This window comes from Siphateles boraxobius, unplaced genomic scaffold (assembly GCF_051911475.1).
Source record: "Siphateles boraxobius isolate OS27281-9 unplaced genomic scaffold, OSU_SipBor_1 6, whole genome shotgun sequence".
NCBI classification, from domain to species: domain Eukaryota; kingdom Metazoa; phylum Chordata; class Actinopteri; order Cypriniformes; family Leuciscidae; genus Siphateles; species Siphateles boraxobius.
Window position 1 is genome coordinate 25,275,001 of NW_027509186.1, and position 26,581 is coordinate 25,301,581.

At 38.3% G+C, this 26,581-nt stretch overlaps 3 protein-coding genes across 6 annotated transcripts in view; 1 reads left to right on the top strand and 2 right to left on the bottom strand.

The window, feature by feature from the left end:
* The window catches only part of poldip2 (polymerase (DNA-directed), delta interacting protein 2), a 5,812-nt gene extending 2,850 nt beyond the window's left edge, over positions 1-2,962 (bottom strand). Inside the window, exons 1-7 of one of the 4 annotated variants that reach the window (XM_077208346.1) lie at positions 2,894-2,962; positions 2,565-2,769; positions 1,770-1,851; positions 1,593-1,690; positions 1,400-1,496; positions 825-900; positions 61-168 (exon numbers count right to left, since the gene is read on the bottom strand). In XM_077208346.1, the coding sequence (XP_077064461.1) occupies positions 61-168; positions 825-900; positions 1,400-1,496; positions 1,593-1,690; positions 1,770-1,851; positions 2,565-2,755 (652 nt within the window). In that variant the 5' untranslated portion in view covers positions 2,756-2,769; positions 2,894-2,962. Of the gene's footprint in view, positions 1-60; positions 169-824; positions 901-1,399; positions 1,497-1,592; positions 1,691-1,769; positions 1,852-2,564; positions 2,868-2,893 lie in introns of those variants that run through there. The other 3 variants (XM_077208347.1, XM_077208343.1, XM_077208344.1) reach the window with 3 other exon arrangements.
* A 932-nt stretch (positions 2,963-3,894) lies between these two features.
* Positions 3,895-6,088, top strand: vma12 (vacuolar ATPase assembly factor VMA12). Its single transcript, XM_077208384.1, has 6 exons — positions 3,895-4,375; positions 4,454-4,527; positions 4,646-4,735; positions 4,828-4,870; positions 4,950-5,062; positions 5,168-6,088. Exons 1-6 carry the CDS (start codon positions 4,204-4,206, stop codon positions 5,261-5,263), a joined length of 588 nt encoding a protein of 195 aa, XP_077064499.1. The 5' UTR covers positions 3,895-4,203; the 3' UTR covers positions 5,264-6,088.
* Positions 5,615-26,581, bottom strand: smtnl (smoothelin, like). Its single transcript, XM_077208376.1, has 10 exons — positions 26,295-26,581; positions 25,549-26,159; positions 13,100-13,181; positions 12,627-12,878; positions 12,472-12,534; positions 12,303-12,369; positions 11,799-11,942; positions 11,577-11,700; positions 10,415-10,566; positions 5,615-6,537 (listed from the first exon to the last, which is right to left on the bottom strand). The coding sequence occupies exons 2-10, from the start codon at positions 26,023-26,025 to the stop codon at positions 6,411-6,413; spliced, it is 1,488 nt and encodes a 495-aa protein (XP_077064491.1). The 5' UTR covers positions 26,026-26,159; positions 26,295-26,581; the 3' UTR covers positions 5,615-6,410.

The following is a 26,581-nucleotide window of genomic DNA, read 5'->3' on the forward strand; positions in this document are numbered from 1 at the left end:
AGAATTTTTTTTTTTTCAGAACTAGTATTAGTTGAATACTGTTGAAAGAGGACTAGTTACTTCTGGAGGGGTTAAACATGAGGAAGCGTTCAAACAACTCATGCTGGATGGGGACTTGCTCAGTGGAGTTGTAAGGCAGGATGTCTTCATGACTCACATAATCCAGACCTGAACGACATTAGCAGACACAGAACAAATTAAAAGAATGAGACAAATAACAGGCAGATAAAGGAACATTTATAAAAATGCTGCCACCTAAATTGAAGGGGCCGATTTTCAGCTGACAAAACGGGCTTTCAATAAAACTTTGTTTATATGGCAGAAGAACTTTATTATTATTTTCTTACAATTATTTAAATCTTGCGAGCACCCCTTTTGCCAAAAATGCCAAAGTACTGCAGTGTTCACGCCATGTCATAATTACATAAATAAAGCTCTGTATGCTTTTGAATCGCTCTTGCGGTACTTTGATGTCATACACCGATTGATCTGCACACCTTAAATCTGCAGTGGTCAGGTGGTTAAGCGGCCACATGGTACAAGTCGTAACTCTCAGATTACATGTTGCAATTACAAATTTTACAATCACATAAAGGATTGAACTTTTTTACAGTTCAGAATGTTACTGTAACTACGGCATGGCGTGCCGTGAACGCAGCTTGCGCACTGTCATTTTCAAAAGTTGTCAAATAAACCATGCAGGTAACATGGAGAAAGAGTACAAACACTGTTCATTTACAGTTACTACCCACATTGTAACAATACAAAGCTAGTTGAAAATTGGCGAACTTAACTTTTAAGGATAGTTGAATATTTAAGTTTACCTGGAATTGCATACAGGGCTCTACTATCATCATGATTTGCCAGAAATGTGACTGCTTCAGTCTGAGACCGCTGAGACTAATAGTGACAAAAACAAAGTAGCAAAAGTTCACAATAACCTCATTATTGCACTAATATCATTCATCAAAGACAAACATCAATGCATTGCTTATTTAATAATGAAATGCTTCAACGTATCAGCATATTAGAATGATCTCTGAAGGATCATGTGACACTGAAGATTGGTGTAATGATGCTGAAAATTCAACTTTCCTATCAAAGGAATAAATTACATTTTAAAATCTAATAAATATAAATCAGTTACTTTAAATTGTAATAATATTTCACAATATTATTCAATTTTTGATCAAATAAATGCAGCCTTGGTGAGCATAAGAAACATTTAAAAAAAAATCATAACCAACTCCAAACTTTTTTAACAGTAGTAGATGCAGCAAAGAACAAAGTTCTAAAAATACATTAGTTGATTTTAAAGTGTGGTTTAAAGTGTACAAAAATGTATTGGGGCCACACTACATCAGCTTACTATTTACATATGTATTTTGATGCCACTTACTATGTGAGGGCAGTCTCTGGTGTCTATGAGGACCTGGTAGTACGTATGCATTTTGCCCTTCACCTCTTTAGACCCATGGCCCACGGAGTCTGGCTTGCTGAAAAAGCAAAGGACAAACAGGAGGATCATTGAGCAGAAATACAAACTTAAGAATATAATCAGGTGTAAATCCAATAGATCCTCAACTACATACCTGTCAGCCACAGCAGGACTTACATCTCTATCGTAAAGACGAGCGTGCCAGGGGAATAGCACGATTCCTCTATACCCAAAAACACTGTGCAGGAAAAGCTGTGAATGTTAAGAATTAAAATTACTGCATCTGAAGAATCAGAATCAAGGGATTTTGCAAATAAAAATGATCACTGACCTGGCCCGTTTCATATTTTCCATGTTGCTTCAGAGCTTCAAATATTCCGACAGGTTCCAGTATTTTACCCTCAGGCCTGTTTCTACCAAAGAAACAATCCTTAAATATTGCAAATTGTAATATTGCATAGCCAGGAGGATTGAACGACATCACTGAATTCAACATCCCAGCCAGCAAGGTTGAATCTTGTGCAACATTTTGAAAATGGAGAAATGTTTGGACACAGACCAGACTGAATCTGAAAGTTTTATGGTGCACTAAAAAACAGACGGACATGAACAAAATATGACTTATTTAGCCTACTGTCTGCTGACTCAGGCCCAGACTATCACTTATGTAATCAGGAATGGCTTTGGGGGCTTGAAAGCAAGGCTGAGGTATTTCATTCTTTTAGGCCTCAATTGAGTGTATTGGTATCTGTCCTTTTCCAATGGCATTTTAAGATCAACTCAAAAGTACTGTAATCAACACATTCGATTCCAGAATTCGGTTGTACACACACTCGGTAAAAAATAAAGTGCACTGCATAACCGCATAGTTGAACACTGAAACAATATGGAAGTGGTGTTACAGGTATGCAATCATTCAGGCACATGAATCATTCAAACTACATTAACAGCTAATATTATACACGTGACAGCTGATTTTAATTCTTAATGAACATGAATACTTTTCACAGACACCTTTTAAAGGCATTTACTGTCAAAATAGTTTGCTGAAACTACAACTCTGCGCAGTTATGTAACAGGAGGACATGGTAGGACGTTAGTTCGCTTAACTAACGTTAGCTCTTACCGTGATGACATGAACCTCTTCTGTTGAAAACTGGACAACCCGCAAGCTGAACACAACGGCTGGGTTTTTTTCGGATCTAACGTTAATCCGCTGCTGAAGTCTAGTGCACTCAATATTCTGTGAGTGCATTTGTGCTGGTTATATTTACTAGCGGTGGACAATAAGCCCCGACGTATTGCACACGCTGCCATCTTCCTTTAGCTATCTGCACATGAAAACACGGACACAGGTTATGTCTTTAACGTTAAACCCAAAACTTACATTTTAAGCGATTGAAATTCGGGGATATTGAGAAGCAAACGTTAAATGACATTTAATTAAGTTTTTACCCTTTTATTGCAATATTGTATAGTACAGAATAGCACACAATTTCCCATAAGGTATTGCGACCGGAAGGCGTCGATACTACTAAAGGTCACACGTCTTTTCGGTTCCTTTTGTAATCAAATTATTATTTTTTTATTTTTTGCCGAAAGATTCTTTCATTTATTATTTGCCATTGAACTCATGTAAGGACTTTTTTTTTTATTTGGCTCTAGTAAACACTTATATTATTATATAACACATTTACTTATAATATTATTTTTAATATTATCATATACATAAATGTAAATATTTTAAAAACAAAACCGTTGTTTTTGATTCTTGAACAATATACCGATATTCTTCATGCAGCCAACAAGACTTTGTCTATATATGCGAATCTTTCAACGTATTTCTTTACAGCCCCAGGCTGTGTGTTTTCTTTTATTTATATGAGTATTTTGAATTTGTTCTGTCTTTGGTCAAGACAATACAATACAAATTCAATACAAATATTCAACAACATAAATAAATTAGCAATTCACTTAATAACTAATTTTAAAAAAGAGGATGTGTCTCGCCTTACGTTTTTTTGTTGATTAATATATAATATAACGTGCATAGACAAATTAAATAAAAACAACACAAAACATACAATTAAAGGTGATGATGAGGGACTATAAACCCATATTGGTCTACGAGGTAATACAAATAACTGACTTGGGAACTGTATTCCTAAAGGATGATTTTGTAACTGTATTTATGAATAAAAGATTTTAACAAAATATTTTTATCTCCATTATTAAATCTTAAAAAAACTGTTTTCCACATAGACAGTAGGCTTTTCATTGTTGTATCCCATCTATGGTTTTATCCAGTGCCATAGAGAGAAAGAGAAATTTCTCTCTATGGCACCGGTTTTATCAATGGACTGTAAAAGAAAGTATCCAGTCATGCGCCTCAAACCAAAAGGCCAGCAGGTGGCGGTGTGCAATTATTTAGTTGGTTTACAACCAGCCAATAAACACGCTGAAGAAGAAGAAATCAGCTGATACACAGGGATGAGAACAAAAAACATGCTCAATTCAAGATAAAATATATCTATTATATGGGTGTAACATTATAGTTTAGTTCTGTTGGGAATATTTTCTGTTTTTACTTTATAGAATTTGTGACGCAGAATTGATTGTAGTTTTAGTTTTGAGCCTTTTGATAGGGTAAATAAGGAAGTTCTCTTTTTGCTTTACGCTATTTACTGTCTTCACAACCCAGATTTATTCCTGATATAAACTATTAAAAGTGAGTGAACTGAGCTTTAGCATATATTTTTGTTATCATGGCTTCTTCGTTTAAAATTGGAGAGAGATTTCGGGAGAAGGCGAGAGATTTACTGGAGAGAGAATCTGCCATATCAGAAGAGCTGAAGGAAGAGTTAAATGCTCTGAAAGACCAGTCCATCATTCCATTCAAGACTGTGAGAAAACTACACAAGCTTCTTCAAGAAAATGGTAAGAAACGTACACGTTATGGAACATTTTGTGAAGCTTCTTATTGCACATTAGAAGTTGAGTTTGGTGTTTTTGTAGGACATCCAGTGTATCTTCATGAGCTGTTTGAGGACAGCGCACTTCATCTTCCAGAAGTCATCAAACCTCCAAGGGTAAGCGAGATTCACTGCAATACTGTCTCGGATTATATTCATATTGGAAAATGACTTGTTTCAAGTTGTGTTTGAGGCATAATCAACAAAAAAATAACTATTTAGTTCAACCCAACAGAACCCCCAGCTGGTGGCCCGCCTAGAAAAAATTAAAGCAAAACTTGCCAATGAAGAATATAAGAGAATAACACGGAATGTAAATCCACAGGTGAACTCTCTTTTACAGTCTTTATAACAAACATGTGCTCAAGTTTTTTGAAAATACTGTCATATTTATTAATATACTGTTTTCCTCAAAAGGAAATGAATAATCATGGAAACTTGGCAGACTTTGGAAGACAAGGTAAGGATGTTCCCCTTTCTCTTCTCATTTTTAATGTCTCCCTATTATGATTCTCATCTTGTCCTTTTGTCTTCTGCAGTACGTTCTGTGAAGGCAGTTGTTGTTACTGTATTCAACTTCCTGGTAACTGTAGTTGCAGCATTTGCTTGTTCATATCTGGGCAGCCAGTATATCTTCACAGAGACGACAGCAGTAAGTGCACACAGCATTCACACCAATCAATGCACTGTAAAAAATTAAGGTGTTTTGGAACTAAACATTTTTAATGGTTATATGTGTGTTTTTCTTTTCTTTTAGAGAGTATTGGCTGCTGTGATTGCAGCATCTGTTGTCGGTCTTGCTGAGCTTTATGTTCTTGTCCGGACTATGGAGGGAGATCTTGGAGAGCCCTAATATCAACTAACATCATCCAATATTTCCACATATTTTGTGTCACTCTTTCTGTACAGCTTACAGTTGTTGTTGTTTTATTCTTCCTCCAAATCCAAACAGTGAGATGTCTAACAGAGTTTAACAAATTAGTCTTGATCTTACATGTACATTTTAATTTAAAGGATTCTTTTGCAAAATCCTTTTACTATAAGATTCGAATCAATCAGTTTTTTTGGAAACCACTTCAAGCCACCGGAATGTATATTATGGTCATATTGTTGTCTTGTTTTCCACATCTACTGCCTTAGTATTTATTGGACTGTCTTGTACAGGAGTGTCATTTCTGGTTTCAGTTATAACTAAGAGACATGGTTGTTAATGATTTGTGCTTTGATGTTTATTGTAATTGTTAATGACTCACAAGACATAGTGTGGGAAAATGTCATCTTTTTTTCTTTTTCTTTTTTTTACAAGAAAATAATAATAAAAAAACATCCAAAAAGCTAAAGTTGAGTCAAAAGCATTCGAAAGAAAAGAAAAAAAAGTTTAATATATCACACTCCCTGGTGATGCTCACTGTTTAACCAGGTTTACAGCATTTCCTGTTATAACGTAGATCCAGTGCTTACTGTATGTTGTGTACTGTACATGCTGCACATGCACCTGTGTATTTGAGCTACAGACACAGTATAAAAGACAACCAGAAATGGGCAGCTCTCTGAAAATGAGAAAAAAAGACAAAACCTATAAAAAATGTGCTGATCTGTCTGAGAACATGTATTGTACCTTATTTCCTGTACATTCTATATCTTTCTATCTTTCATTAGTAAATATGAAATCCACTAATACATTTCTATGTCTTTATCTTTGCAGTCTATAAAATGGCTCCATAATGCAGTTAGCGTAACCAAGCTGTTTTGTGATAAATCAGAGGCCACAATTTGTAAAAAGAGCCTGCCATACACAAAAGCCATGCCTCAAGGGTCTGTATAAATAGTCGATGGCCTTTTCTTGACTAAAAATGCAACCGTAGAAGCGTCATGCTTGAAATTGTCTGGGTTCCCATTGACATTTTGCAACCCCAAACCATAGTATCTATATCAGAGTTCAGTTTTGTCCAGCAGAGCGCAGTGCAGAGTGTTCCACTGGGGCTGAATGGGCCAAGATCTCACTCAAACTTGCGCAAGTGGTTATATAGTGACTGGACGTAAGTAAAGACACACATGGGGTCTGGCTTTCTGCCCATCACCATCATGTCCTCCACTTCAATAAGCCTATCGCAGCCAGCTTTCTTCCTGGAAATAGAGAGACACAGATTTAACGAGTGGACGTGTATGACTGCTTCTATTCATTCTTCATGTCTGTTGACTATTTAAGTTTATATGATAACCATAATACATATGTTCAGATGACGTTAATAGTGCAGTTTTAGCTCTATGTTAATATTTGGATGTGGGAATTGGGACACTGGGAGAATTATGTCATGCTGCAGCAGGGCTAAGTAGCCGGTTGAGGGAAAGGGGAGGTTCCTCTGAGCTCAACTGGGATTTGTTGGCATGCATTGCTTTAGTGGTTTAAAGTGCCGGTTACGGACACCATATACTCAGACGCATCGGAAACTAAGTAACATTATCTTTTGTGCCGTACTGTGAGGTGATGTGTAGCACAACTGCAGATGATTTGTGTCAACTTGCATTTTGGAATCATTCTGTATAGGTTCTTAGGTCAGGTCACATCAAGTTCACATCTCATCTGTCTGGTCCATTCCTATTTAAAGACTTTTAATACTTTATTGGCGCTTTTAAATGAACATGAATATGTTCCAAACTTGTGTTATTTTTTCATTGAACATAAAAAGAGATTTTGAAAGAATCTTCAGAGCTCTCTGAATATAGCGCATTATCTATATGGATTATGTTTTTGTTATATGCAGCTTTTTTGACAATCATTTTGAAATGATTTTTGGAACATGATGACATAATCATGTCATCCTTTAATACCCTGCAAAAAGTACATACGTTTTTTACAGTTTGGGGTCAATGCAATTTTTTATTGTCTTTGAAAAGGCTGCATTTATTGTGTCAAAATACAGAAAAATAGTAATATTGTGTAATTATTACAATTTAAACCGTGATCCTTTTTTCATCAGGAATCTTTGATGAATAGAAAGTTCAAAAGAACAGCATTGATTTGAAGGAAATCTTTTGTAACATTACAAATCTCTTTAGTGTGACTTATGCACATTTGACTTTGACACCTTTGACTTAGGGGCGGTTTCCCGGACAGAGATTAAGCCTAGTCCTAGACTAAAATGGCCCTTTAAACCAGATTAACAGAAATCTGCTTTCTCTGTCATTGCTTTAAAATGTAGTCCTAGATTTAGTTTATTCCAGAATTTAATAAACTTATTTCCTGGAGGAATATTACAGTGACTTGCTTTAGCCCCAGGACTAAATTGAGGCTTAAATTAAACCTACCAGGAGGCAGGTTTAACTTCAGATTAACATTGTGCTTCAAAGAAGAAACATGTATTACTAGTATACATATATATATACAGACAGTTGTGGTCAGAATTATTGGCACCCCTGGTAAATATGATCAAAAATGGCTGTAAAAAATAAATCTGAATCTGCATTGTTTATCTTTTGTTATTTCATTCAAAGAATTTGCAAAAATCTAACCTTTCATTGAAGTCAAAGCATTGCAATTGGGGGGGAAAATAACATTATGAAATAAATGTTTTTCTCCAAAACACATTGGCCACAATTATTGGCACCCCTAGAATTTTTCTCGAGTAAAATATCTCTGAAGTATCTTCCCATTAATATTTACCTTTTTTAGCACACCAGGGTGACTAGGAACATGAAATTGTCCAGCTATGACTTCTTGTTTCACTGGAGTTTAAATATGAGGAAACACAAAGGCCAAATTCCCTTAATCATCTATCACAATGAGTAAAACCAAAGAAAATAGTTCTGATGTGCATCAAAAGATTGTTGAGCTTCACAAAATAGAAAGTGGCTGTAAGAAAATTGCTGTAAGAATTGAAAATCCCTATTTTGACCATCAGGGCAATAATTAACCCTTTCACACGTAAGTTTAAAATATTCTAACTGACCCCCCAGCGTGAGTTTTTCAAGGCGACCGTTATTTAGAACATGTCACTTTAATGTTTCCATGGTGACGCGTCATTGCTTGTCACGTGGCACGGCGCAACTACAACACAGCGCTGAATGAATGATGATCTGCTTTTATGTAATTTTTCCTTTTTTATTAAAAATATTCACAAATGTATTAGCTATAGCATGAAACACTGATATTCCGATTGTCAAATATGTGCAAGTGGAAGTGTTTTGTTGTTTAAACACCTTTATAACGATCGCGTTAGTAGAGCTGTATGCGCAATGGGCGGCGCCATGTTAGTTTGTTTCACAGTTCAGAGAATCGGATCTGTTGGATTTACAACACGTCAATTCCTTCACTTCTCACGAAATACATGAAAGTAGGTGGCCGGTGAACTGGGAGAAGAATAGGATAAAATGTAAAGCTACTTACACAATGTGTATCTGATATGATTAAAAGTGTTGTCTTATTATAATGGAAAGGAAGAAGAATTATTGCCGCTTCCATAGACATCAGTGTGTTTTTTACAAACTCAAAATCATTGTTTTGCTAGTAATTATGTGTATTTAAGTGTCTGAAACCTAAAATAAACATTATGTGGTTGAAAACACTCAATAGTTGTGATATATGACAGCACTGAGTGCGTCTGTCTCTGGCTCAGCGCCAGTCAACGCGCGAAAGCACGTTTGAATTTAGAAGTTGATCACGTGATGCACTGACCGTTCTAATCACACCGGTGTGATGCCAAGACTGATCACACCGGTGTGATCGTACGTGCAAAAGGGTTAAGAAGTTCCAATCAACTAAAGATGTTACGAATCTGCCAGGAAGAGGACATGTGTCTATATTGCCTTAATGGATGGCGAGGATGAAAGTTTGAGTGGCCAAAGACTCTCCAAGGATCAAAGATGGAGAATTGTAGAGATTACCATTACAATTACAATTGTAGAGAATTGTAGAGTCTTGGGGTCAGAAAGCCTACAAAAATATATCAAACAACCCCTACATCCCCACATGTTGTTTGGGAGGGTTTCAAGAAAAATATCCTCGCTCATCCAAAAATAAACTCCAGCAAATTCAGTTGTCAGACACGACTGGAACTTCAAAAGGGATTCTATGGTCAGATGAAACAAAAAAAGTGCTTTTTGGCAGCAAACCCACCAGATGTGTTTGGTGCATAAAGGGATAAAAGTACCCCATGCCTATACGGTTAAATATACTGCTGGATCTTATGCAATGCAGCCTTTAAAACTTCCCGGGGCAGTGACAAGCACCTCTCACTGCTCTGCTCCTCCGTTTCTGCTGCTTTCAAGTACGTGACGCTGGCTCTGAATGAAAACGCGTTGTGGAAAAACGCGTTGGCCTAGTACTTTTTGACCCTCTCTGCTATTATAGTTTTTCAAGATGGCGGAACGACATGGAAGCCTCCATGGACCTTGCCGTCACATGTATATAAAGATAATAAATTCTTTGTTTATGAGGATAAGTCAGATAATTGGCAGAGGTATTTGTACACCATTGAGGACTTATTTATGAATAAAAATATTGATTTTAGATAATAAAATACCTAAAAAACTACACATTGTCCCTTTAATTTAAACCCTGTCCGGGAAACCGCCCCTTAAAGTATTCATTTCTTAAAAAACTAAAATCTTGCTGACCCCAAACTTTTGAACAGTATTGTATTTCAGTCATCTTTTCAGTATGATAAAGGGATGACACTAAGACAAACGGTTACACTTTATTTTAATGTGTCCCCATTACAGTGTGATTAAACATTTCAGTACTGAGTAATAGTAATTATCTACATGTACTTACTATAGAGTTAGGGTAGGATTAGGCTTTGGTTTAGGGCTATTTGCATGTAATTATGCCTAATTTATAGTTATTACTATAGTAAATACATGTAACATGTGTAACAAGGACACATTCAAATAAAGTATTACCAGACAAACTACTCAACTTCAAGAGATAAAGGAGATGAAGTGTCGACATCTCAATGCTTTTGTCAAAAGGGTGAACAGAGTCGCCTCCATTCCAGTGACTTACTCTGCAGTGCTGAATGCCAGCTCGAAGTTATGTTTGCGCTCGGCAGGGGACAGGACGTTGTAATCAAACTCTGTAGGGAAGAAAGAGTGGACTAGGGCGCAGAATGCCATGCCGTCACTCCAGCTGGATGAGAAATTTTGAATGTCGATGTTCTGCAGATTAACGGGAGAGAGTAAAGCTATTATATGTCACAGGACACTGGGTATATATATACACACACTTTAAAATAAAGTAAAGTAAAATATAATATAATATAATAAAACTTATTTTATTTCAGCTAGATGACAAGTCAATATTTCTCATCTTCATTTAGTTTAACTTGATGTTCTAAAATAACTAAAACTAAAACTGAAATAAAAAAAAATAAAAAAAATGTATTTTTGTGATGATGCAAAATTGAGTAGGGTGCAGGAATTAAAATCAATTAAGCATTTATGAATCCAAAACTAAAACGGAAATGAATAATGAATAACAATAGATTACAAAAATAAGGTATTATTCTTCTATCATTTGTTCCTCTTGATCAGTGAGTAAGCGAAAGGAACGTCTTTTGAGATTCTGCAGAACTGCTTGTGGTTGTCAGAGCAGATGTTTTATTGTTGTCTGACTTTTATCTTCATATGCTGAAATTTATGGTATTTTATAGTAATATTTATATTTACTCATCCGTATAGCTGGCAAATCTGACAGGCAAAGACAGTCTCTTTAACTGAGGGAAATCGAAATCTTCATGCATGTTTGCCAGCTGTTTACTCTGGTTCTCATGTTTACATACAGCTCTCTCTTGATACTAAATTAGGCTTGACCGTTAATTTACTATCTCTAACTAGAGCCACATGGGCTGGTTTGCAAAGCCGCACTAGAATAAGTCAGAATATAGATGCAGAGGAATCCTAATACCACGAACATAATTCACAATCTTACTGATGTTAATAAAGTTGATATGCTAAAGCCAATAAACAGAATAACACTTTATAATGAGCTCAATCTTAAAATAACAGTATAGGAAGCCCTATAAGGCAGGATAATCTGCATCTTATCAGGCTGAAGTGTTGTTAAACCTTTCTTAGTTTTAATACACTGGCCTTGTTGATATGTGGGAAAAGCTCCCTTTTTTCTTCTGATTTGAGAGAAGTCCCATGACGTCTATGGAATATCTTACCTGGTACCCAATAGTCTTGGATCGACACCACTCCAGAAGAATCTGCTTGATACTGCTAGCACTTGATACTCCAAAGCTCTGAGAGCGTTTTAGCTTTGGTTTGGAATCCACTGGTTTGGGTCGACTGAGTTGGGAAAGATCAAAGCAAGAGGTTTTTACTTGGATTGACTTTGAGGAGCATTAAAAAAGCACGTGGTTGCACAAAACGGACAATTCCATTACCTGTTGTTTTCAGAGTCCAGCCTCTCAAAAATGGACCTGCGTGCCTGGGCTCCAATGTTTCGAGGTAAAGTCTGGGACCTCACAAGCTCCCGTCTGCGCTCAATGCCTCTGCCGAAAGATAAATCTCCTGGCATATCCACATTCCTGATGCAAAGAGAAAGAGATGGTTGAGCAACATTTCAGGTCTGTGAAATATTATAATTTTTTGGTAACACTTCATAACACTTCACACTTCCTTTACAGTATGTTCCGAAGATGAATGAAAGTATTTGGAACGACATGAGGGTTAGTAAATGATGCCAATTATTTTTTTTTCTGGTGAACTAACCCTTTAAGTATTAGTATAACTATTGCTTGTTGTTAGTTAATGATAACTAATAAACTAACTAATGCTAACAAATTGAACCTTATTGTAAAGTGTTACCATTTTTATGAGGCTGTCTTGCTAAGTGAGACAATATTGCAAATTCTATTTGCATTTACATATATTCATACTCTACCCACCTGTCTGTATTGTGTGAGAAAAGCCCAGAGTAAGTCACTGACTTGGCCGGAGCTGAAGATGCTTTCTCTGTAAGACAAAACATGGAGTGACACAAACAATGAGACAGACTTTATGATAAAATCACATGCTGTGAATATGAGTCAAAGAAGTTGGTTGAATTTGTCCTACCACTAAGCCGTGGAGAGCCCATAGTCCTGGCTGGAGTTGGAGCCCATGTTTTCACAGACGGCTCTGTAACCACAAGACCAACACACACCTTTAGGTGCTGACAGCAGAAAGAGTCATCTGTAACCTTACTCTGTGAAGCTGTGATGGAGTCATACCTGCATTAACAGGAGACTCTAGTTGTGGCTGGTTATCGACTGCATGACTGTTTGTCAGTGAATCTGTTATAGTTGAAGGCATTGCTTGCATCGGGCTACCAGGTGACTCAGGACTCTTCATAACTGCAGAGTCAGCCACTTTTGTGGTTGCTGTGATTGGCAGGTGTGGCATCGCCATGGGAACGGAGGCCGAGTTCTCCTGTGACACACCGTTGGGTGGTGAGTTTCTCCTCAAAGGCATAGTAGAGTTTTCTGATTGGATAGAGGATGTAAATATGTTACAACTGAAGCAGTATGTCTATCTATCTCTATCTATCTATCTATCTATCTATCTATCTATCTATCTATCTATCTATCTATCTATCTATCTATCTATCTATCTATCTATCTATCTATCTATCTATCTATCTACCTATCTTTCTTTTGTTAAGGGAACATAGAATAGGCTTTCCAGAAGGAATTATGGGTAATACCTGTTGAGGATAAGTGTCCATTCTCCAAGCCTTGGGGAATTGGTGCTGGATCCACTTCAATGGGCTCATCTCGCTCAATGCTCTGTTAGAGAGAGAAGCAGCATTTATGTTTAATCTTTAAGAAGACTATTAATTTAGTAACACTTCAATGTAATCTTAAGCAAATGTCAGAATGAATATCTATTTTTGATACCGTACATTATGATGTTGTGATGCCTTAACTCACTTGTAGCATATAAATATGATTGATTTTAGTTTTTAGAGATTTCTTTTTAGACAAAACAATTTTTTATAATGTCGAGCCGTTTTTGAGCGTCGGTCTGCTTAGTTGACAGTCGCCTTTAGTTCTTTTGCTTTAGTAGCTTTTTGGCCGAGATGCAGCCGACGAGAGGCGACAACATAGTCATCTTTTGTCACTGCTAGTTCTTGGATGTCGGCTTGGTGTGTCCCGCATTTTAAAAAGGCTATATGTAGAATTCAGAAACCCTGGTTATAAGCGACACTGGTGGCCATTAAGTGAACTGCAGCCAGCAACTTATTGCTAGTGCACATGTAACGTACAAGAGACTGAATGTGATTCGAGGCCTCAATATACTCACGGCGAAGTTTTTTTTCGTTCTTTGCTCAGAAGTAAAAAGTTGAAAATATCTTTGCAGCTAACACCCTGACCCTTACCTCTCAATAACAAAAGAATCACACAACAAAAATGACAGCAGTGAGAAAGCAGCAGTTATGAAAGCATCTGATCATGGCTATGTGGACATTTGGACCAGCTCTGCAATTCACCGGCATCTTGTCAACAGATGAGGTCATTTCAATCACACTGTTATGATATTTTGATTATAAAGCAGGCCTATATTTGAGACTATAGACTAAAGATCTGACTATGTGAGACAATAGTTTGAATGAATCCCTTTTCTTTGCATGCCACATTGACATTACAGTACAGAATGGCTTTTTCGGCATTATCATGAACATTGTATAAGCATTCATTTCATGTGTCATTGAACGGAAGCGAGGCTCTCTGAAGCGTGTGTAACCATCACGTCCTTTGGATTTTACTGCCGAAACCCGTCCATTGCATAAAAATCAGTCTACAGGCTTTCATAGACAACCTAGGAAGTCTGGGGAGGTCTTGTTTTTTAAGTTTTTCTACAAGGTGTGCACACATTGGCAATAGAAAATAGTTACAATTCTTACATATAGCACCAACATAAAAATAATAATCAGCTTATTGGTATTATCCAGAATTTGAAGAAAGATATCAATCCCTGGTGCCCCTAAAAACAAGTATCCTTTACGAGAGGCACTGTCCCAAATAGATGAGCACCAAAACAGGGTATAGAACATGAGACAACTGATGTGATTATCCAATAAACCCCAATCAAAGATATGAAAAGAGACAAAGTGGCTCCAAATGTGTTTTTCAGGAGGGCACATTCTGCAAAAGTAAATTAATGACGTAATCTAATCAGATTTCTAATCAGAAGACATTTGATTGATGGTTCACTTTGATTCAGTATGGAAACCAGTAACGTTTAAAGAAGCCTAGTCTCCTTTAAAAAGAAATCAAAGCTCTGGATCAGGGCCGATGTGGGTTATCAATACAGATTTTGCTGCTGGTCTATTTTAATCTTTAATAGTCACTTCTACCCTCCATTCACTTTTCTGCGTGACCTAAATGCAAGATCACATGTTGATATATGTGCCTTGAAGTTACACACTGACACATGAAGCTCGCCGCCTTGCTTCATTTCCTTTAAACCTCAACCATCAAATAGTTATACTGATACAGATGTTTGGCATCGGCTGCAATGAGCTAACCATTATTAAAGCAGATTGTCTCCTAAGCGGGTGGCGGACTAGTTTTTAAGGGCCTGGAAGTAAACCAAAAGAATGACAGTGCACGTTTAGTTATCTCTGGTGCTGTCATTAATTACCTGGCAGCTTATCAATAGACTTTAAAAAGCTCTTTTGTGTGTGGCCTGAACCTCACTAGTACATGCAAACACATGCTAATAAGCAAACAAATGTGCACAGGCTATAAGGAAGTGTTTGTTTATGAATGCAAATGCAAAACACACAGGGATTAAAAACCAGGCATGCAATCAGGAAAGCATTGCATTTTAAAAGAGAAATAACTTCTTAATGAGACTCAAGGAGTAAGTGAACTTGAGAGAAGGAGGCCAGGTGACATCACATCTAAAGAATGCTGGAGGGGCGTGCGGTCGAGGGGGAGCAGCTGCCTGTCCCATTGAGAGAAGGAGATAGGGGGAGACAAAATTCACCCCAGCCATGAAACGTATCCAACTCTGATTTGCTGGCTGAACACGGAGGTTCTCGGCTCAATCCAGTGCTGGAGTTGCTGCACTGCGAACGTCTGTTGTTGGACTGTGTCATATGTCAGTGTCTCTAGGGCATCAGGAGACACGTGACCTGTATTACAGTGATTTTGGGCAGCCTGAATAAAACAGAAAACACTGCCTGCAGCCATTAAGGTTTATATCTGAAATTCCTTGCAAATGTATTGGTTCAGGCACTATTCTGGCACAGAGGTCACCTGCTGATCGGTCCCTGGGCTAAATTAAGAGGTGTGGGGGGAATCTTACCACACCCATCTCACATGTTCACTGAACTGCATGCACTCACCCCAGTTGCTCTTTTTTTTCCAGGAACAACACATTCCCAATCCCAGAGAATGCGTCATCGCATTAATAGAGAGAAGCAATAAAACAAGTGCAGGAAATAGGGAGGTGAGACAGAACATGTGGAAAAGCACTTTAGTATAAGGCTCCAACAACTATTTTGATAACCGATTAATCTGTCCATTATTTCTTTAATTAACTGATTAATTAGATAATCAGTATGAACATAGTTTTGTATTGCTATGAGTTTTTTATTTTGCTTTTATTTTTCAATCTTATTAAAGTTATTATTCATATTAAAAGATTTGAATTAATTACAGTTCATTTTTAATTCATTTTAATATTTTTTAAATGAACATCCAAAAAAATATTGTTTTGATTAAAATGACTCATCACTGTACATGTAAGTGTAAGTTGTACATTCAGGTATTTAAAGAACAGCATTTTATCACTATTATTTATTTGACCTAATTAAAAATAGATTTTTGAATACTAAAAAAAGTGATGAAGATAAGACTAATTGCTAATTAAATTGGACTATTTTTAATATCAATCTGAAAAGAATGATTCATTCACAAATCTGGGTCTCAAAACAGTTCTCGCACAGATCATTGAATCACTGACTTGATAACTAATGGAATCAGATAATTTAAATTCACTATTTAATAATTGTAATGCTATTTGAACTGCTTTAACTCACCAATGAAAAAAATTGGCTCAAAAAAGGATTTGTTCATGAATCGGATATCGCTATTTGGCCTCAAGCAAATCACTGAATGATTTAGAGGTTAATTACTGCAATTGGATCAGTCGAATTCACAAATGAATCATTTAAATGTAATGTTTTAACTTATTCAACTGATCAATTGAAAAGAATCGGCTCAAGGAATTATTCATTCATTCATTCATCGGATATAGCCATTGGGCCTCGAATCCGAATCATTGAATCATTGAGTTATTAACTTCTGCAGTCAGAATTCACAATTGATTCATTCACTGCTACTGCTGTAACCTTGTTCAACTGATTCATTTAAATGACTATTTTCAATATCAATTATCATCAACATATAAACGTTTAGTTGTTCAGCTCAACTTTAGCTCGAGTTCTCTAGCCACAAAAAAGAAGGGGAAAAAACTGGACAGTCCATACTTTTGTCCTCAGGGAGGGTCACTTGTCTCATGTACGTGCTGTTCCTCCATAAGTGAGGACACTCAAAGACAATGAGGGTGGTGTGGAGAGCAGCGTCGCCTCCCAGACTATACAAAACAGACCACTAGAAGACTAAATGCAGCCCCTTCAGAGACACAGTAATCACTCCTGCAGGTGAGGAGACAAGAAAAGGCCTTGAGGAGTCTTCAGTCTATTTGTGCTGTCCTACAATAGCCCTACATAAACCGAATGCCTCTAAATGTGGTTACTATGTACAATCCGTTCAGACAATGGACTCCCCTTACAGAAAACCTTTAATGTGAGTCTAAATGTCCCTCTACGGCAAAATAAGAATTTCCCCAGCGTGTTGGCAGCCTGCCTGTGCAATGCTGGGGTGCATAAAAGGAGATTTTTTTCCTGTGGATAATCACAAGGTTGTATTGTATATAATCTCTGAGTGATTTGATGGGAGTGTGGCCGCTTGAGCATTGTGACTGCTAGAGAAAACAGAGAGCTGCTCTGTGTATGATCAGAGAGATGAATGCCAGTTTTGATGAAGCTCTTTGTGTGTGAGGGTCTGATTTTAAACGTATCTGAGGGGATATTCTTGCGTCTCTGTGACATTTGAGATTCTTGGAACGTTGTGGTGGCGGGGGAATGGAATGGAACATAAACAACAATAGAGGGCATGTTTGTGGGAGAACTCTGGAGGGTTCAGTGGACTCATTCCAGCCACAGTCTCTCAAATTCTACAGATAGCCAGCTCTTTCAAGGCCTTCTCTGGTATTAATAAGCCATGCCGATAATGCTATTTATATTTTTCCAATGTACAAATAGCTGGGCTCATTTTAGAAGTGAGGGTTATGATCAGAAAACGTAAAGTGGATACTGTTTAAGGCATAAATCAACAGTGTAAAAAGCAAATGTATAATTTGTGATTGAGAGACATGTTTGCCCTAATTTGGCTGACAGTAATTTAAGGGTCCTTTTTCCTGCTGTTAGAAAATCAGAGAGATGTAGAGTCTATAAAGTTGAGACAAATGGGGACGGGATGCCTGGTTTGTGAGGGTCTTTGCTCTGTAATTTCCTCCAAAAACTCAAGTGTTCATGCAGAAAGAAGCCCAAACACCTGTTTTTAAAGCACCACAAAGCCTGCAATTTCTCTCCTCTAGCAGAAGCAGGAATGGAAAGAAAACCTGCGCAGAGAAGCAGAGAGAGAGAGACGTTTGAACACTGTGTGGGAACTACAATAATTTCTCAGGGAGTTAGTTGGGTGTGCTTCATTTTCACTCCCACATACTCACAAATTACATTGTAAAAAAGCCTTATAAAAATGGTCCTTCGGGCCATAAATTCAAGCCCTGAATCTGACCTTCTGATTTAATTTCATTGGTGTAATTTAATGTAGTCAGGTGGATTTGGTCATATGACATTATTATAAATAATTATTATTCAGCATATTCAAATTCAATTCATCAGTTTGTTTTGTTAGCTTGAGAGTCACTTCAACTAAAGTACTGAATCAGTAAGTTTAACAATGATATTTGTGAATCGAAGCATTTCAAACTAACTAGCCTAACTAACTAACAAACTAAATCGGACATTGCCATCAAGTCTTGGAGCAGGTCTCGACCGGATAATTGAATCAGAATTGAAACTAAGTTGTTAACTGATGCAATAAATCTCTCAAATTCACAAATGGATTCATTATTGACATTTGTGAGCGGTTCAAGTGATTCACTGAAAAGAGTTTGTTCAAAAGAATGATGCATTTGAATGATACAAATTGGACATCAGGTCTCCACTATCAATGCATTGTTAACTGATATAATAAGATCAGTTGAAATCACAGTTAAATCATTCTGTGCTGTATGTGAACTGGTTCAACCGATTCATTGAAAAGAATGATTTGTTTACAAATCGGACATCGTTATCAGGTCTTTATCAGATCATTGAATCTTTGAGTTCTTTGCTGCAATCAGATCAGTTGAATTTACAATTTAATCATTCAATGTTATTTGTGAAGTAGTTCAAATGATTAATTGAAAATAACTTTCTCAAAAGAATGAAAAATTGGCTTGAAAGAATTTGTTCACAAATCAGAATTCAGGAACATGTTTTTCTAAAAATGTAGTGAAGTAAAAGGACATATTGTAGGCTAAGCCTGCTAAATGTAGACAAGTAGTGAAACTTTAGAGTAGAGATATTTAAAAATCTACTTAACTACAATAAAGGAGTAAAAATAATTTGCTTCCATCAGTGGTGGGTTGATACTTCGTTGGATTATTATTTTATTAGGGTATCTGTATGTATTACTCAAGTACTTGATTTGAGTACTTCGTCCACCACTGCTTACTGTCCACATGGTTATTTTAGATGCTACCACAAGAACATTTCAGGTTGCCTAACAAAACATTTTTACTGTGTGTACACATAATGGTTTACCAAACAACCTTATAGTGGGAAGTGCGCATGTAGCGCTCTCAAAAACTAAACTGTCCATTACTCATAAGTAAACAATCATGTGTGTCCTGACGGATTGACGCAGGAGCTCCTGGGCTCTTGAGAACCCTCATCAGATTAATACTACGTGGCCATGATTCCACTTCAATATGATTCACTGCAGCGCGATTGATGGGTTGTAGCCTAAAGGGACGCAATACATCTAAAGCCCCACCTGCAAATGGAGAACACAGACCTGGGCAGTGGTCAAACACAACGCCTCAGGCCAGAGAGAGAAAAGAAACCATTCCAGGAATACACAGCAGTTTGCACACAATATCTAAGAGCTTAGCTTGGTTTAGACTTCCTAGCACCAGCTGAGATACCAGCAGCCTTGTACTCTGCTCCAGTGACACACACATGGGTGGTAATGTGACCCCATGCACGGTGGATAAGCAAGGTCTTCACTAGAGTTTCCTCACTTAAATTCTCTGCACATCTGCATTCCTACAAGGTGGGACAATGGTTCCTGAAGGGCAGTGAGGTCATCCCGTAAACAACGAATTATTAACCTGTAACCATGGAGATGAAAATACATGGCATTGTCTGGAAGTAATTAGGAGAGCCAGGGGCAGCATGGGAGAGGCTGGATGCCTTTCTCTAGCCTCCCATCCACAATCTATTCTCTCTTTTCCACCCTCCCTCTCACATTCCCTCTTTCTCACCCTCTCTCTCTCTCTCTCTCTCTTGCACTCTACTGTATTAATAGCTGTGCAAAGGTTTTTTGTTCTGCTACTTCTTCTCTGCCAGGAATCTGTGCTGGACATGGAGATACAGGCAGGGCAACGGGAGGAGATTAAACGTTCCGTTCCATTGTGAGAACTTTGGCTTTGGGCCAGTCCGAGCTGGAAACATTGAGCATATCTCAGGCAAACACATGCAAACAAACACACACTAGTATGTTCGAATAAGCTACTTAATACCTCCTGCTAAGGTGTGAAACTACACAGGCGCATTTTCAAACACTTTCGCCTCATAAATAAAAGTCAGGAGTCCAGTGGATTTGCAAATTTGGACGCTTAAGTGAATCTTTGCAAACAAATGCTCAGCCTTTAAGCCTTCTGAGGCCTGCTTGGCTACCTGGTAGACTATCCAAATCTAGAAAATTCCGAACATCAAAACTGAATTTAAAGCAAAGCACGTCAGATCAAACGACATTCCTTTCTGGGCTTCATGTTTTAAAAACAGCTCATCTATGGTAATATTAGATGCTTGTGTGGACTGAAAACTAGATGTACTGGCACTCTGGGGTGAGGTAAGCCAAAGTGAGGAGGGTGTTTCTCACACTGCCAGAGCCAAACGTGGGATTTGAAGTACTATTATGGTAATTTGGTAATTCTTGGCAACATGGGGTGTGTGTGTGTGTAGAGGAGAAAAGGTTGTTGCTACAGATGTGTGGTGTGTATAAACATGATAGGAAAGATGTAAATGTTTATGCTTATGTCATAGCATGGTAAACGGTGTATGTCAAATTTATGAATGTTAGTGGTTCTTTGTCAGTTTGAAAGTTCTTGAAAAGTTTGACCACAGGAAAGAAGGATACACATTCTTGAGCTCCTCAGTAAAAACAATATACATCTTAATTCTTAGGGCTAGTTTGGTTCAAGAAAATGTTCATCAATAAAGTTTTTTTCTTTCATCAACAAAAAGATGATTTAAAAAAGTGTGTCTTGGCAATAATTAAAAACATTGTTGATGAAAATATAACTAGAAAAAAATACAAGGTTTGAATATATTTTGTACTGTCTCGCAAACTAAAATGTTTATTCAGCTGAAATTAGATGCTATTTTAGTTCATTAAAACTGACTAAAATCAATCGAAATGACAAAATACTGACGGATATGTTGTCAACAGACAAACTGACTAAAACTGTGTAAAAATGAACTGTGAATGAACTGTCTAGAGAACTACAACACAAAATTGTTAGTCGACAGATTTCTGAACCCCACTGTCAACCATGTTAGCAAGTCAACCAGGTTAGCAACCGAACCAAGATGCTAGAAGACAGCTGCTAACATCTAGTGTGATGCAGTGCTAACTTGGAGCACAATGCAGAGCAGCTAAAAAAAAAACTAAAAACTCTTAGACAAGAGCAAGAATCCGGAGGCCAAACACAGGCCTTATAATCTCCATAATTTGGGGATTGAAGCTAAGAGGAAATCAACTGAGTTAATGTTTAAATATTTACAATATCTGTTAACTTATTTGTGTCTCTGGGCATCTGTGTGTGTTTATATCCTTTCACTGAGATTTTAAATGTGCCTTAACGGAGTTTCCACAGATAACAGCCGTGCAAATCTTATCTTCCTCCCACCCCAATCTCCACTGTCTCCCTCACTTGCCCTGGAGAAGCACAGCCGAACACACACAGGTCCTCCAGTGGGAGTCAAAGAATCTGACATTTACAATGCAGTGACTATATTGAGGCACAGTAGAATCAAAAATAACCCACTGACCCCTAAACAATTTATTCACATTGGCAGTAACGAGTCTTTGTGCTCGGGGCCAAGTGTGATCGTGCTGAGAGACCACGCTCCACAGGTGTGGTTCCCTTCCCAGCCAAGCACCTGTCCTCCGAGCAAGAGAGACTCCAGAGGAGCCGGCAGGGCTACATCTACACCACATTTTGGTGAAGAAAGAAAGGAGGAAGGTGTCCTGGGTGTTCTTCAAATCCTGACTCACCCAACGTACTTCAAATGAGGCAGAATGTCGACACAATGGTCCTTTGAAACCACAGAAATGCTGCGGTAATTGGCAACAGCAGTGCAGAACTTCTCTGTGGAGCCAGCACAGAGTGAGGACAGAGCAAAAGCATTTCGCTGGCCGCATGAACTCTGAAAGGATTGCACAGCACGATCCGGTTCATGTGCATTTAAAGTTTTGACGGAAAATTCAACGCAGCATAAACATACTGGTATCTTTTTGTCATCAATCAAACAATCAATCAATCAATCAATCAATCAATCATTCCATTCATCCATACATCCATACATCAAATCATCTCTCTTTCATCTGACTGTCTGCTCACCCATCTGTCTGTCTGTCTATCTGTCTATCTATCTATCTATTGTTCTACCTATCCATCCATTCATGATCCATCCATCCATCCATCAACTTTTTAGTTACTGATATGAATTTCTTTGAATTGCTATTACTACATTAAAATTTGAATTTCAATTGTACATCTTGTTTGCTACCTCAATTTAAATTCAGCTTAAATTCAATGAGGCCAATCATAGAATGAGAGCAAGAAAGACAAAGAGGGAGAGAAAGTGATAAAGATATGAAGTGGACTGGAGACTGGAGTGTGTTGTGTGAGACAAAATGATAGTTGGGAGAACAAGAAATGCCACAGATACAGTGGCGGCAGTCTGAGATTGAGCCCAGGATAAACTGTTATTTCCCAAGAACAGAAAGTACAACAAGGCTCTGTAAGAATCATAGACAGACAGAGTAAGGAGGAAGAGCGTGAGATAAAGCGTAATTCTCATGATATCTGCAGGTGCTCACAGAACAGCCATGTGGAGGCAGGCCAGCACACATCCCCATGTGGAGTCTCGCTGTCTTTTTCCAGTCTTTCTCGCTCACTTTTTCCTGCAGGCTGGGTCTGAAAGGGAGTGCTCCGCAGACCTGCCACAACAGTCTCTGAGTATTTTAGAAGCCCAGAATGCAGCTCTCTCATTATGCGGTTGGCAGGTGTGGATGTGGCAGGGAAGATAACAGCCTTCCTTGTCTCTACTGACTCTCACTCACAGCCAAAATCAACTGCACTCCCAGCTACTGAAATTATGATTTAGAAATACCTTTTACAAACCTGAAATACAAAACAAGACCTTATGAAACAAGCCAAAGTAATTTGAATGCTATGCAAATGATAGTATTTTTATACTCCATAGCACAGAGCTCTAGATTAATGATGTCACAGGCAGCAGCTGTAGCCTAAGGGCTGCAAAGGCATTGGTGACAGGTTCAACTCAATAGAAAGTCTCCTAAAATAGAGCTGAATTACCTAAATTCTTAATAGAGTCATTATCTATCATGTCAGAATATGCAGCTAGTGCTGCATGATTAATCATATCGCAATCGCGATGTCAAGCCTTTGCGATTATATGACGCAAAATGCTTCGATTTTATGAAATAAATAAATACATGTGTGGACATGACAACCCATTCTCTCTGAGAGCGGCCGGTTTCCCATTTTCTACACCGCTAATAAAAAGAAGACCAGTCATTTTCAGTTTAGGCAGTGGCGCCTATGGTCACGTCGTGACTTTCTCCAGTGTGCCGCGCGGAGAACAGGTGAAGATGGATGCCGAGGAGACGGACACTGAACTGGTGGCCAGAAAATATGATAGGCCTACCTCTGTTATATGGCGATATTTTGGCAATAAGTTAACCGACACTGAGCAGAGAGAGCAGGGCTGCCAACTCTCACTCAGCGTTAACTCAGATTCACGAAATTGACAAATTTCACAGGCTCTCACGCCCCACAAGCAAAGTGGACACTGACACCGACAGACTAGACAGAGCAGGTTACTTTTGATAGGAAAGTCAGATTCTCTCAACTCTAAGATTCTGTCAGTTTTATTACAAAATTCAAACAATAGCTTTTTGGCGCTTGTAAATGTGATGTGACAGTCAGATCGTGGTCGTGAACCGAACGTCTTACTCTTTACTAGTTAATAGTAAATAAACACTAATGAACAATAGGTGTGTTGGAAGAGACAGTACAACTTACCGAAATGTTTATACAAAATATCGATCAATCTGTGTTTTTCAACGCGTCAATAAAACTGGAGAACAATATGTCATAACATTTTACCTCAGGAAAGCCATTTGATAGCACGTTGGCTAGACAGAGCAGTAGCTATTTTGCTAAATATGTGCGCTATATTAAATATTAATATTTTACCTATATCATTAAAATAGTGTAACGTTGTTATTATAGCCTAGTAAAAACCGCAATCGCAATATTGACCTCAGTAATCGCAATATGACATTTTCCCCAAATAGTGCAACCCTAATACGTACCCTCAACTTTGGGGGTTAACATTATAAATATGCAAACTATGAAATGTACCTTTAAAATAAAACATGCTTTGAATGAATGACATCTGCTAAAATGGCCTCATGGTCAAAACACCTGGGTTGTTTGAGCATTTCAAAGTGATTGTTTTTAATTAAAATGTGTCATTTCACAAAAATCTGGAGTCTTTAGACAGGCAAGTGAAGGTGGCTCCGAGTGAAAGTTTCGAGTTCCTGCTCCAAATTATGCATAAATGCACAGCGTTGCATAAAAGATGTACTAAAATATGCTGCTTTGTTTCTGTGTAAATGAAATGCAGCATCAGAGCCACTTTCATTTATTTTCGTAATTCCATGCTCATATTATTAACTTAGTTCTGTCATGCCAACTTTCGGAGTGTTTGGCATGGTAATGGGTATGACAATGTTGATTTGGTATTGGCGGAATAGATCTGCTACGCTGCTGGTGTGCTGCTGCAGAGCAAGTGCAGGGGTTGCTACTGCTGTGAGCAAGTAAGATATGCTGCTGCGGTACAATATAGTGTAAGCTACATGAATTACCAATAGCAGATCTATACAGGTGGAGCAGGCGAAGGTGGAGTATTTCTGAAAGAACTGCAACTGTTACAGCAATACTGACCAAATATTTGAAGGTTGTGCAGTGAGCTCATTGGCTCATTCTGTCGCCTTTGCAGTCTAAAAACATACATTTTATAAAACTGATCCAACTCAAAATTTGATATTAATGCGGCAAGTTGATTAGTAGCTTGTCAACTGTAAACATCCTAAAAAAATTATTTGGTGGTCAAATTGTTTATTCGCTTTGTGCCTATAAGGACACCCCTAACTGTGGTACAATAACCATAATTCATGGCCATGGCTTAACTTCATCATAATACTAGGTTGAAATGGTGGCAGTAAACGACTGTGAAAAGACTGCGCCAAAGGTCTGCCTTTACAAACATTCAGTTCGTTTGTATACGTTTTCCAGCTTCGGGCTTCTCTATATGTCTAAATATTTAGTTTTCGAACATAAGGTTTCTCACATTACTTCATTTTTTCCAGTTCCACAAAATGACCTCACTCGAGGTCAGGCTTCCACTCATTCTTGCAGTTGTCTACTCACGTTTGTTTTGCTGGTGACAGAGAAGGTGGCTCTGCTGGAGAAACGTGTGGTGGTGGGGCTGGAGGCAGAGCCGCTGGCGGAGCCGGTCAGAGCCGCAATGCTGGGGGCCACAGACGGTGGAGACTGATGCCCTGTGGTGCTGCTGTTGGTCTGTGGTGGCGCTGATCCTCCAGTGAGAAGTGCGCTTCTGTCACACACCGACCCAGTCAGCATCTCTACCTGTCGGGTCAAGGCCTCTAACTGACCCCTGAGCTGCCGGTTCTCCTGCTGCAGCTGCGCCACAGCTCGGCCTAGAGGTCCACTTACATGAATGGCCTCTTCCAGCCTCCGTTCGATGCCTAGCTTGAAAGCGCTGACGTCCACGTGGATCTCACGCACGGCATCTCGCAATGTGGTTTCATAGCGGGCCAAAGCTGCACAAACCGTCTCCCCTTCCGGAGAGCCCTCGGCCACGGATGCCAACGGGCCTGCGTCCATCTCTTCTGTGAGTCCAGGTATCTTCTTCCTTCACAGTCCAACAACAAATTGAGATCTGTCTCTGATATTTCCCTTTTGAAATTGTTTAAAGTCCCAAATCCATATAGAAATCCAGAGGAAATGACAACAGTGACCTGTGGAATCAAAACTCAGTCAGAAACAAACTTAATTTCCTTATTGAATGAATGAAAACATTTTTAAATCTCACTCAGCATTAAAAAAATACAGTACAATTTTTTTAAATTGTGACTGTTTGAGTGTTTACAGACCTTGTGTTTCAGAATGATTTTCCTGCTGTAAGTGTGTCTGAGTGTGTGAGTGTGTTCTGCCCGCTGTGCTGTTTTAAAGTACAGCTCTCACAGTCACGTTAACCTCCTACTACTCCTGGAGTCCGGGGGAGGGAGGAGAGAGGGAGGGAACAAGAGAAAAGAGGAGGAGAGATAGAGCTCCACTTTATCCTGGCTCCCCCTCCTTCTTTCCACTGTATTGGTATTAATCTCCACTTTCACAACACAGTGCTCTGTCTCTGCTCTCTCTCACTCACTCTTCCTCAGTC